The following is a 12,847-nucleotide window of genomic DNA, read 5'->3' on the forward strand; positions in this document are numbered from 1 at the left end:
AACTGAAAACAATACAAAATACTGGGTAGTTTGTAACTAGGGCCATTCTCATGTCTGTCTAAAATTTAGAAAGAATGTAAGTAAATTTATTTTACTTATGTAGTAAGAAAGATCCGATCTCAGATTACACCCTCTGCAGTTAGAGCTAAAATAATTGGCAATAGCTGTTCAAGTTCGAAACATATTTCAAACAGAATGGTTGGGAAAGTTTTCATTGCTTGTACCTTGGGATATTCTTACATTCCCCTAAATTCTCAATACATTTCTAAATTCTAGAAAGCTGAAACTCGTAATTTATTACACTTAACTAAAAAATAAAAAAATAAAAAATAAATCCTATATTCCCCAAAGTTGGAAGCAGAATAGCGCAATTAAAATTAAAAGGTGCAAGTCCGACATATGTTACGAGAAAGTTCCCAATCGTTCAATTTGAAATATTATCAAACTTGTAGTTGATAATGGCTTCCCTTTTCTGGTTCTCAACGCATAGGACATAATCTACTTTTAATGGTATTAGCTGAGGGAAACATATTATATTTCATATATTATAGTATACAATATAAAAGATATAAATATGTCTGTAGATAAAAGCAACGAAAATTATCCATTTCTTCTAGTTTCTACCTATTCTAAATTTTGACCTCTTATTTACGCCGCTCTGAGAAACTAAGGCGGAAGTGTTTCACTTCAATCACGTTGTTGGTACACGATAAATGAAACAATTAGTTATTATTTAATAGAATCTAAAATAAGTGTAAGAATGACCTGGGTATGACATATAAAAATATTCTCGATCAATTTATTTGCAACATGTTTTGAATTTGGATCTATTAATGGGGAACGTTCTATTTCTAACCTCAGAGAGTACAATTTGAAATCACGTTACTTTAAAAATTAAATGAAATAACTTATTATTTTCTAGAATCTTGAAGAAAGAATGAACCTATACATGAGTGAGAATCTACTTCCTAATTTTTCTTATTTGATATGTGTTTTCAAACTGAGAAAATTTCTTACGTCGATGTCAATTTTAATGGGGTGAATGTTTCTAAGATTGTTAAATACTTTTTATACATGATGGAATAAACTACATTATGTATTGTCTTCGATTACCCAAAAGGTATGATTATCAATAGATATCCTGCAGTTATATTTCTTGTATGGTATGTTCAAAAAGTAATTTATATTAAGATTTTTTGCACAGGTTTGGGTAAAATTATTAATATAGTACTACAAGAACTTGTACTTTATCGTGTGCCAGCCGCAATATCAGTAGTTTCAGGGAAAAAATGTAAAATAATTTTGAAACAGAAAACTAATAAGAATAAATAAAGTAAAACAACGTTCTTCCGTTTTCCATGTCTATTTCGGTACAATTGCCATGCGTAAACATAATTATAAGAATAACTGTTGTTATTATAATTGAGAAAAACAAATATCAGTGAGCAAAACCTAGGCTCAGTGTTATTAAATCTACCACCGATCACCTCACTGTGCCTGAAGAATATGGACTCAAAACTAATAGCGGTCCTATTTAATTATTTTCATATATTTCCCTTCCTAACGTTTTGGGGGTTTCACCTCTATAGAAGCCTTCTCCATATTTTAAGCCATTTGTGCATGTTAACTACCTTTCAAAATCAGTTCCTTACGTGGTAACAGAGAAAGAGAATAAATTCTAAACCCTTCTTCTCCTTTACGCTTCCTTACCACCAATTAAAGTAAACCAAATAATTATATATAGCTTACCGAACCATTTCATCCAAACTATGATGTCTTCGATAACACTACTTCGAAGTATAATAAAGTCTACGGTGAGAATTTGTATATCACAGCAACACACACGTAACTGGTTCAGATTTACTGTAAATTTTACAGAACGAATTCGTAACAACATTTTGAATAGTAAAGTGTATGTTATGCACGGATTCGCAAACAAGTGGCTTGTAACACATGTAAGTGTAGTGAAATAGAAATCAATGTGCGAAATGATAACGCGCAACTATAGAAAACCTGGGAGTTAAGGGATTCACATAATTATGAAATTTACGTTACTAATGAATTATGTTACTTTGGAACACAAATAGACATACATATCTAAACACATAAAGATGTCACCTACAAGCAGGGTTTGCCCAAGTGGGCCCAGCCCGAAAAAACCCGGTGGTTTTTTTCGGGTTGGACCCACCTGAAAAAACCCACCTTAAAACCCACCTGGGTTTTTGAGCTTTTTATTAATATATTATTGCTACAACTAAGTTGATCACATTGAAAGTGATTTTTATCAAATTTTGGACATTCCTCGGGCGAATTAAATGCTTTCACGTTAAGGTATACAACAACATTCTACATAAGCTCTGAATGTACTGAATAAATGAAAAAAAAAAACTTACCTTAGCTTAACATAATTATATAGCAAATTAATGTATTGATTATGCTTATAGCCTATTTGAAAAAAATGCAATTTTATATTTTAGAAAATACTTTCCGTAAATAGTGTGCTCGCCGACTCGGCTATGCCGAGGGACGTTATCCCTCATAGGGGAGTCCGGGGCACATTGTCACAATTTTCACGTTTTATTTTCTTGTGATGCTCGTGTAAGGCCGAAAATTATAATTTTTAGTATACACATACTTTGTTATCTTGTGCATAACATATATTTCTCTCTCCCATGTAACTCGCTCTGAACTGGACTTATGTACTATGTTTTATGATCAATATAGTTGTGACAATATACCCCATAAGCGGTGTAAGTTGTCACAATATATGGGGCAAATTGTCACATGTTATTCTTGTGGCACTTTCCAGAAATAGCTAGATATTAATGCAACTATTACTAATGCAAAAAGACTATAAATGTTACCAGCATTAAATACTTAGCGTCTGAAAGAGAATCAAAACATAATTAAATGAAAGGTGAAACTATATTAGTTAAATAGGAAAGAAAGTAGGAGGACCTGTAGCTTATATTTTCTCAACCTAAAATATTTATTGTTACATCAAGCATTGTAGGAAAACCAAAACTGCCATGAAAACAGAACTAACTCATAGCTAAGGAATCAAAACTACAAACTGAAAGGTCATAACAAAATGACGAAATTATCAAATCATAGCCTACGTCTCTAATAGACCTACACAAAATTAGCCAAATGCATTTAAGTTGTTTCTGATTGTAGTTTATGAATTGCAAAGAATTCCTCTGATAGGACTACTGTATAGCTAGGAGAGGAGTAAATATTATTACGAAGTTTAGTTGCGTTTTATTAGCACGCACCGCAAACTAGTTTGAAAATGTTTATCCTTTTGCTTCTACAAAGTACCATACCTAGAGGTCATCGTCAGAGTCACAGTTAATACACAATTAAAACAAATTCTGCTTCCCTCAGTTTTCGTAGGCCGATTTTGTACATCGAATGCACTGAACCCACTTCTTGCTACATGTACTCGCACTGTATGGATCGCCATAAACTAAACACAATGTATCGTCGTCCTCTGAGAAAGAATCGTAATCTTTGGACCTTCGTTGACATTGTTTATAGGTGCAAAACTATTTGCTTGGGGAGTTATTATAGCAAGAGCCGGATACCAGTCTGGGCCACCAATGGCCTTTTCATTCCACGACTCTGGGCATTCCAATCCTAGCGCTTTTGCATAGTTGTAAGCCAAATCGCGAACCTCTTTCGTAGTGAGTCCAAATTATATGTGCGAAGGTTGTTTTGGTATGATACTAGTAATTCTTCCTAGTATTACGAAGAGTAACCTAATGTAAATGAGCATTGGCCGAACTGTAGTTCGCCATCTGTAACACGAGCACAAAATCTTGCCAATGTTCTGTAGTGGACATGAAATTCTTTAGCAGTTTTAGGCCTACGTATTGATATGGGGTTGTTATTTCTTTTCATAGCTCTTGCTGCAACTAGTAGATCTTCCATTGGTGGTGCTTTCCTCTCTTGTCTTTCTTTTGTATATTCTCACCGTCTGCAAAACAGAGATAACCCTATCATTTCTATCATACATAACACACAATTGGGCACATTGTCACAGTGACAATATGCCCCGTCTTATTTGTGACAACTTGTCCCACGCGTCGCCATTACTCTTTTTACAAAATATCTATGCCAAACGACAAGATTAGGCGCATTCAAAGTAGCACATCATAAAGCTCTATTTGTAACCTACATAACACACGCAAAAATATTTGCTTCTACAGACAAATGGCACTGAAAACAGACAAAGTTCAACTGACGCAGCACCGTTGTTCCCGCGCATCTCCAAACGAGTACAGTTAGTTGTGGCATCTAGTAAGTAAACAAGAAAGCAGCACCGGCGCGCTAATGTTTTCGCTTTTTTTTAGAATTGCTACTGTGACAACGTGCCCCGGTCTCCCCTACGTTTGACGAGTTTAAAGCCATAGGGGCCGGTACTACCAGTAAATATGTAGTGCATTAGTAAAACTATTAGTATTATTTCTTATCTTTGATGGTAGCACAAGTATTCTTCAGTAAAATTTAGTTTTCCAACAATAACAGTTTATTTCAGTTATTTGTTGGTTCTCTTCAAATAAGCATTCTTTAGAATCAACACTAACAATAGCGTAAAAATTATTGTCAAATTTAAGAAGCTTAATGCTCAGAGTTCCGAAAACTACGTAACACTTACTACTTCAAGTGCTAAATTCAAACTTCCGTACTAGTGGAAGTTTCGATGTACAGTAAAGAAAGCTGCATTTTCGAGGAGAAAAAAAAAAGAAGTCGCGAAAGAAATGCTCGGGAAATCCCCGCAATTGAACGCACAAAGCATCCGATCTGAATACATCAATACAACTATTTATTTTACGCCGGAAGATATCATATTTAATTTCATTTAAGACATTTTGAAGCATTTACTTTATAAAATATGAATTATATCTTTGTTAACTGTTTTAAATTAATTTTCTGGAAAGAAACGTCTTGCAACAAATGCTTGGGAATTTCACCTAATTGAACGCACAAAATATCGAAAGTGACCTTCAAATAAAACCATTTATTTTACGCTGTTAAATTAATATATTTGGGTTTTCATATTTGGCAAACGTCACTGAGGCTTCTGAGATGATTCGATCTACATTTGTTCGTTCGTCTGTCTGTACCACACATACTACAGGGTACCACCTTCGATGTTTTAAATTTTTAGGGTACAAGCACGAGACACACTAAATTTCCAGTATAGATTTTGGCGGCATACCAAACTACAATTTCAAAATGGTGGCTTTAAAAAAAATAGTGGGTATCCACGCTACAAAGTGCAACTTTCGGTCTTTTAAGTTGAAATTTTTAGAATATAAGCACGAGACACACTAAATTAGCTGCATATATTTTGGCGGCGATTTAACGTAAAATTTCAAAATGGCGGCCAGTTTTTCAAAACAGCAGTGAATAAAAAATTGTTGCAAGTTGTGACAATGATAATCTTGAAATATAAATCTTATTTTAACACTTTCACCCCAAAGACATTGAAATATTTCGAAAAAACCCAATTAAACCCGAAAAAACCCACATGGGCCCAGGTGGGTTGGGCTTTTTCAAAAAAAACCGGGTTTTTTCAAACCCTGCCTACAAGACCTTAGTAGTGTACAAATACAATAATTCAACATGTAATATAAGTAATTTTCTGCTATATACAGTGTTTTGCGTTATCTTTGTTTACATGTATACTCACATTCGGGTACGTGCCTCATCTTGTTATGAGCAGTGCAAATATTCCCAGTGGGATGAAAAGTAAAAAATTGGAATATTTCGGGTTTCTTCCCCTGGCATATTGATTTCCGGGAGGGAATTAAATTCCATATCTATACTTTATTTTTCAAATTATAGAAACCACATGACTAATTACTTTAATTTGATTTATTATCATTTATTTCTAGATTTTAAAAAAATTGTAGGTAAAAAATTCGTTGAGTGTACTTCATATAAATAATTAGTAATATCATTTTTTAAGATGCAGTTCCATTTGCACTAGAAAGTAGCATAGTACTAATTTACAAAAGACTGAAAGAAATCTGTTTGAAAAAAAAAAGTTCTGTAGAAATAAAGAAGTACTATGAACACACCCCGAACCACCGTTAGTAAGATACGTCAGTCTGTGTGCTGTCTCTGACTGGAATTTCTGAATAGGTACTCGGACTTCTCGTACATGTGAATTAACGCATGCAATTTCGACAAATGGGTAGAAAGAAAAGTCGTGTATGGCAATGTTACGTGCAAAAGAATATTGTAGGAATAAACTTTTATGCGCAAATGTTGATAAAATGGTGAGACGTGTGTTTACTGGAAGCTACCCAACCTAATTTATTTTCAACATTATTTATAAAATTTAAATTTTATATGTTTATACTATGAGTAGAAGCTTGAAGCTTACACAATAAATTTACATATTATTTTAAAATGTTTAGCGAGGTTAAAGTACGTAGATTTCCTAAAAGTAATGTTTGTTACAACATATTTAGTCGCATAAAACATTGCAAGTAAATATACATTTATGCGTACTCTCTAAATATAATAAAATAACATAATACCGTTCAGAATATATATTTTAAAGAATAGTCCGTAGACAACAATAATATATATACTATGGTAAAAAAGGAATTTAAATCTTGAAATTATAATAACTGAAACAATTTAATAGTTCTTATCGTGTATCTGCACTGAAATCTCCAGGAAAGTACCTATACGGAGGAATGCAAGTCCACCCCCAGAAATGTTTGTTGAAAATATAAAAGTCGATTCCCTGAAAAGGAAGTGAATATGCAATGAATTTATGTATTGAGCCTTACAATTAATGTGCATCCATTGTTGGTTAGAATTCACTTTTACCTTGTGTTTTTATAATCGTCTTTCGAAGCTCTCCCGAAAAGTGCAGCTAGGCGCATTGGAGCTAGATCCTAGGTAAAATATCATATGTCCGTATTTTTGCCCCAGTATAACACATTTCAAGTTTAAATTTAAGAAATTTTAGGATCCTTTTCAGTCTCGGTACCCGTTATTTTACAGAAGCCTGTACATACAAAACACAATCATCGAGCAACCATATTATAAATATAAACCAGAATTGGTGAGAAATGTGTAATGAATAATAAAGTAATCATTATTTCATCGAGATAAGAGCTACATAAGATTTGTATGAGTGGTATCTATCATTTGTGTGTGTGCAGCTAACCTATGTGTGCCACATCTAGCGTTGCCATAATTTCTCGATCCAAAATACGCGCAAGCCTTAAAATGATGATGCATTCAAGATACGGTGCCTAATTACAGAATAAATGTTTTGAAAATTCGGCCTATGAGTAGCAGAAGGGGTCCAGCTCTTTTCTCTAAAAAATGTTACAATTTTGGCGATTTCTGTTCACATTCGGTTAGTTTAGGGTAGGGTTGATTAGTTTAAGTTAGGTTAGGCTACTTTAGGTTACGTCAGGTTACTTTAGTTTATGTTATATTAGTGTAGGAGTTCCGCATAATTTTCCAAAAAATGATAGAATTTAGCTCATTTCTACTAATATTACGTTAGTTTAGGTTAGTTCAGGTTAGCTTACGTTAGTTTATGTTAGGTTAGGTTAGATTGGGTTACGTTATGTTACGTCTAAGTACTTGCATCACTCATTTCTCCTGTAAATTTTGTGCTTCTTTTACGTGCTTTTGAACCCCTTGTACTAAACATATCCCGAAAATTCTTTCCAAGAAATCACATTTTCAGGTTATCACACAACTGTTTACTGAAATACTGGTACTTAAAAACACTATTGGAAACTAACATGTTTTATATTTTTTCATTAACACAAATATAACAAATCATGCCATTAGATTACTTATATTAAATCTAACCAAAACAAGCCTGGAATGGAAATATGAGACACTTTTTAAAACATAACCTAATTTATTAATAGTACCTAAAATATGTTAGATGAAAACAAATTGAACAATATTTAGCGGGAGGAGTCCAACCATTTTTTCTAAAAAAAAAAAAAAAATTTACAATTCTGGGAGTTTCTGTTCACATGAGGTTAGTTTCGGTGAGGTTATGTTACTATATATTAGATTATATTAGCATAAAGGTCCGGCAAAATTTTCGAAAAAATGATAGAAGTTTGCTTATTTCTATTAACATTAAATTAGTTTAGGTTAGATTTGATCAGGGTGTGTTGGGTCTAAGTACTTGCATCTTCATTTCTCCCGGTTTTCTTTTTTTTATACATACTTCCTGACCCCGTCTGCTAAACATTTACTAATAATACTTTTCGCCCGAGATATTAGCGATTCCCGACTCGGAAATTTTCGAGCAGCTCCAAGAAATGTCAAATACGGACTTCTCGTATTTCATGTTTTGTACGATACGGACACGGAACCAAAAATACAAACAGTCCGTACAAAATACTGACAAATGGTAACCCTAGCTACACCATTTCCAAATTGTAGATTATTAGCCTAATTTAATTCGAGGTATCTCCTATGCCTATTTCTCGCGCAGAATTGCTTTTTACCTATATACTTTCCAAATCCATGTAATCTTATTGTCAATCTAAGCTGATTACTATATACAAAATTTAAGTTACCTCTCTGGCCCAATTGAATTTAAACTTTCTTTTGTTGACTGTTGGAAGTCATTAGGGTACGACGCGCAAGTCTCTTCAACCGCTATTTTTCTCAGCGTTTCTATATTACTTCCAAATACAGGATCTTGTTCCACTGCAATTTCTGATTTCACCATATCGACGTTTAGTTTCACACTCGAAGAATACATAGCTGTATCATTCGACATTGTTTGTTTTCCTTCCGTTGTAGATAATATTAACTCTTTATTGTCTGTCGTCAGTTCGTATGTCCACCCTTTCCCTTCGAGTGGATCTTCTTCAGGAAAACCAAACTCAATTTCTTCTTTGCATATCAATTCCAACTTAACAGTCGTCTCACCAGCCATTATGACTATACATTTAATAAGAATTTCACACTTTTCTTGATAGTTTCCCTTTATTTTATGCTGAGAGTGTTAATAAAGTAATTTATAAGAACGTTCACAAAAGCAACTTTAAATTTCCAATGAATCATACGATCAGATTTTAAGACAATACAGAACAAATGCAGCTTGAAAACAGCCTTCGTTATTTGCTTGTACACGATGTTGCTAGTTTCGTAACTGCGATTAGAGATGACTCGTTCGTGAATGATTCGATCTAAAAGACCGAATCTTTTAGGTGAACGAAATGAATGAATCTCAAAAAGGAACTGATTGATTTGGCTGAATCGTTCGGAGTTGAAAGTGTTGCGCAGGGTATGAATGAAAAGATCGAGTAACACATATATATAATCACAAAGGTAAAATTGTAATCGAACTTACGCTGGTGAGGATCGGAAAGAGCGGAGGCAGGTGAGTATCGCACTCCATGCTGGGGCAGGCACTGTTCGAAGATTATAGTATGCCTTTAAGCATGTGATTCAATTATCAGTTTACTAAGAAACGATTTTTCAGTGTTCGGAGTATTAATATATATTAAACAGCGAAATTAGCCTAAATATGTCACAAACAAACAAACAAACAAACAACAACAACAACAACAAAAAGATAGAGCAAGGGAGCTTTGAAAAAATATGTGTATTTTAATTTCTTTCTGGCAGAATATGCAAGGAGAGGAAGAGTTCTTCAAAAAGATTGAGCTATATGTGTTCGCTCAATAAGTAATTAATCACTTTATCACTTGTTGTACAGTGTGGCTTTGTTTTTGTTTCTCTTTAATATGTTATATAGTACAATATTTCTAATTTCATTCTTGGGGAAAAAAAATTGCAAGTATCTCTTAAACTGTTATGGTTATATACGAAAACGAAACAAATCATTTTCATAGGCGAGTACCATGTAAACTTCTTCATATAACCCGCTCGAAGATGGTGTGTTTTTAACCAGCTAGCTGAACAGGAAGCGGAAATGACGTTTACTTCACCAGCGTATAGAATGGAATGAGAGCAACAGAAATTTTCGCGCATGCGTATAAACCAGAAGAAAGCACAGCAAATGTTACTCACTTCCTGTGTTTTCCTCCTGAAAACCGTAGTCCAGTGTCCTCTTGCAAACTCCGTCCGGACATTTTTCCAGCCCATGGAGGGTTCGAGGGCTGGCGGGAGGCGTGAAATATCACTACACTGAGGCATCATTCCCGATGAATGCAACATTCCGCATTCAGGTTTATATTGCATCTTTTATTATCCCGCTGTATTTATTGCGAAATAAAAAAAATAGCACAGCAGTTTCTTTCTAAAATGACCTCAGAAAAGAACTGGATTGATTTGACTTATGATCGAGATTGGTTGTGTGGAAGGCGATACGCGAACCGATTCTCAGAAGGGTATCCAGATGGTGGAACATGGTGAATGACAAAAAGAACTTTGTACGTGTTTTCCGACCGCTCAGCCTGAGATTGTCTCCTTCTCATCTCTCAAACATCAAGAACATATTTGTTTCTCATCGTTTCTCAGTTTCACGCGAGGCGAAAATTAAGAAAGAATAGGGAGAGGAGGGATGTTAGGGGTTTGCGGACGAGAAATATAAACCTCTCTTTCTCTCTCACACACACACACACACGCAGAAACACATACGAAAATCATAGAAAACTATATGTGTGTGTTTTTATGGTTGAACAGCCCAAGGAAGCACGACTATTTCCGAGACAATCCGATGCGCGGAATGAAATTGCAACGAAAATGAGATTGAGATGGATGAAAGAAGGAAGCAAACTACAGAAGTCGATCAGGAATGAAATGGTCGAAAAGATTCGTTCTTTTAAACCAATCTTTTAGATGAATGGAATGAAAAGAACTGAAACGGAGAAAAGAAGGAAATTTCCCATCACAAACTGCAATTTTCACGTCAAAAATATTGAAATTTTCCGATTACATAGCCTAAAAAATTTCCATTCAACTAAAATAGATAAAATTTAGTAATTTTGGAAAATACTGTTTTAGAAGGGCCTATTACGTACAGTTGAATTCATTCTTGTGTTCTAAAAGTCATTATTTCCAGTTATGCACGGTAAGTTCACAAGGAAACTGACACAAGATAAAAATGATAATAATAATAATAATAATAATAATAATAATAATAATACACTATGTACCCAGACAACACGTACGTGTACGGCACATGTGCAGTATTCATGCATAAGCCATACATGTGCACATGTGCATTTGTGTAGATGATGCACTCATACATAACCCGTGCTTAAGCCGTACATGTGAATTTGAGCGGATGATGTACATATACATAACCCGTGTATGTACGCATGTGCATTTGCGTGGATGAAACACAGGTATGTAACCCGTGATTAAGTTGTGCATGTGCACATGAGCATTTGCGTAGATAAATTACATTTAAATAGGCTAATGCACATGTGCATGACATGTCCATAATACCGTGCAAGTGTATACTTTTACTTTCTCCTAGTATTTAAAACATGCAATATGGCTATAGTATTTTTAATTAAAAGTAGTCGCTTTTTCTTCAGGCGGTGTTATAGAGACTTCTCGACGAATGACAGCTGAACGACTGTAAAAACTCCGTAACGTCCGCTGAGCTAGAATATAAGATATACAGGTGGCAGCACTATACTGTGTAACTACTGTCAAACAGTTCATAGGTTTACAAACTATTTTGTGACCGATTACAGCAGAACATGTTGCGTTATTTGTTACTTGGCAAACATCTAATATACTAAATAAAGCTTTGCTCATTGTAAATAATAAACTCCAAAGGAAAATTCTCACTGACTGCAGTGTGGCAATTCAGACACACCGTGAACTTGCATAAAGACAGAGGGGACATCCACAGAGCGTCATAAGAGCATGTATGCTGAACGAGTTTAAATGGAGGTCAAACGCCGCTGTAGCGGGACAGAAGATATGCCAGGCCTTTGGTGAGGGTGTCGTGACGACGCGGACATTGCAGTGATAGTTTAACAAGTTTAAGAATGATGACAAAACACCCGAAAACACCACGTGCCAGAAGACCAACACATGTACAAAGAGGAAGTGGGACTACAGTTCAGTATGTGGTGAAACCATTCGGCAGCACATCCATCAACTTGTGAAGCACTACAAGTTGGGTCGATGGGTCTCTTATATTTTGACTCCGGGCCAGAAAGCAACGCGGCAGTCGCCTGTGTTTATTTACTGTTTCGGAGCCATTTCTGCACAGGGCGTTGACATGTGATAAAAAGTGTGTCCTATACGAAGTTCCACGGCGCCGTCATCACTGGTTAGTATCCCATGAACCGATTTCAAAACAACAGAAACCAGCACTGTACCAGAAGAAGGTCCTTCTGTGTGTTGGTGCATCGTGCATCGGGAACTGCTACTAGCTGGTCAGAATATCAATGCAACTGTGTACTGTCAGCAGTTGAGCTGTGCTCAACAAAAACTCAGAACTCTGGAGCCATCACTTCTGAATTGCAAATGGGTCCACGTTTACGGGACAACGCTAAGTCCCACGTGGCTAGGATGAGTCAGAACACCATTTTCCGCCTTGGATGGGAAACAATATTGCAACCACTATATTCTCCGGTTACTGCACCGTCCGATTATCACCTGTTCCATTCTTTGGACAATCACCTTAGAGGACGCCAGTTCAAATCCCTAGTAAAAGTCCAAAATGACATGATACTTTCTTCGTTTCACGGCCCACCAAGTTCTACCGCCATGGATTGCATGGCTTTCCAGAACGTTTTCAGAAGGTTGTCGATGCTGATGGGGACTATTTTTGATCTTCCAGGTTAGGTGACATATCGATATTCGAAGGTGGTGGGTGAAAAAGCAACAAAAATTTTCTTGG

General features: G+C 35.3%; 1 protein-coding gene across 1 annotated transcript in view; it reads right to left on the bottom strand.

Moving 5' to 3' along the window:
* The window catches only part of LOC145690733 (uncharacterized), a 28,220-nt gene extending 18,963 nt beyond the window's left edge, over positions 1-9,257 (bottom strand). The window contains exon 1 of the mRNA XM_081765914.1: positions 8,586-9,257. Coding sequence (XP_081622040.1) covers positions 8,586-8,950 — 365 coding nt within the window. The 5' untranslated portion in view covers positions 8,951-9,257. The remainder of the gene's footprint in view (positions 1-8,585) is intronic.
* Positions 9,258-12,847: the final 3,590 nt, after the last annotated feature.

Source organism: Thermobia domestica, chromosome 7, assembly GCF_964235325.1.
Source record: "Thermobia domestica chromosome 7, izTheDome1.hap1.1, whole genome shotgun sequence".
Taxonomy (NCBI): Eukaryota; Metazoa; Arthropoda; class Insecta; order Zygentoma; family Lepismatidae; genus Thermobia; species Thermobia domestica.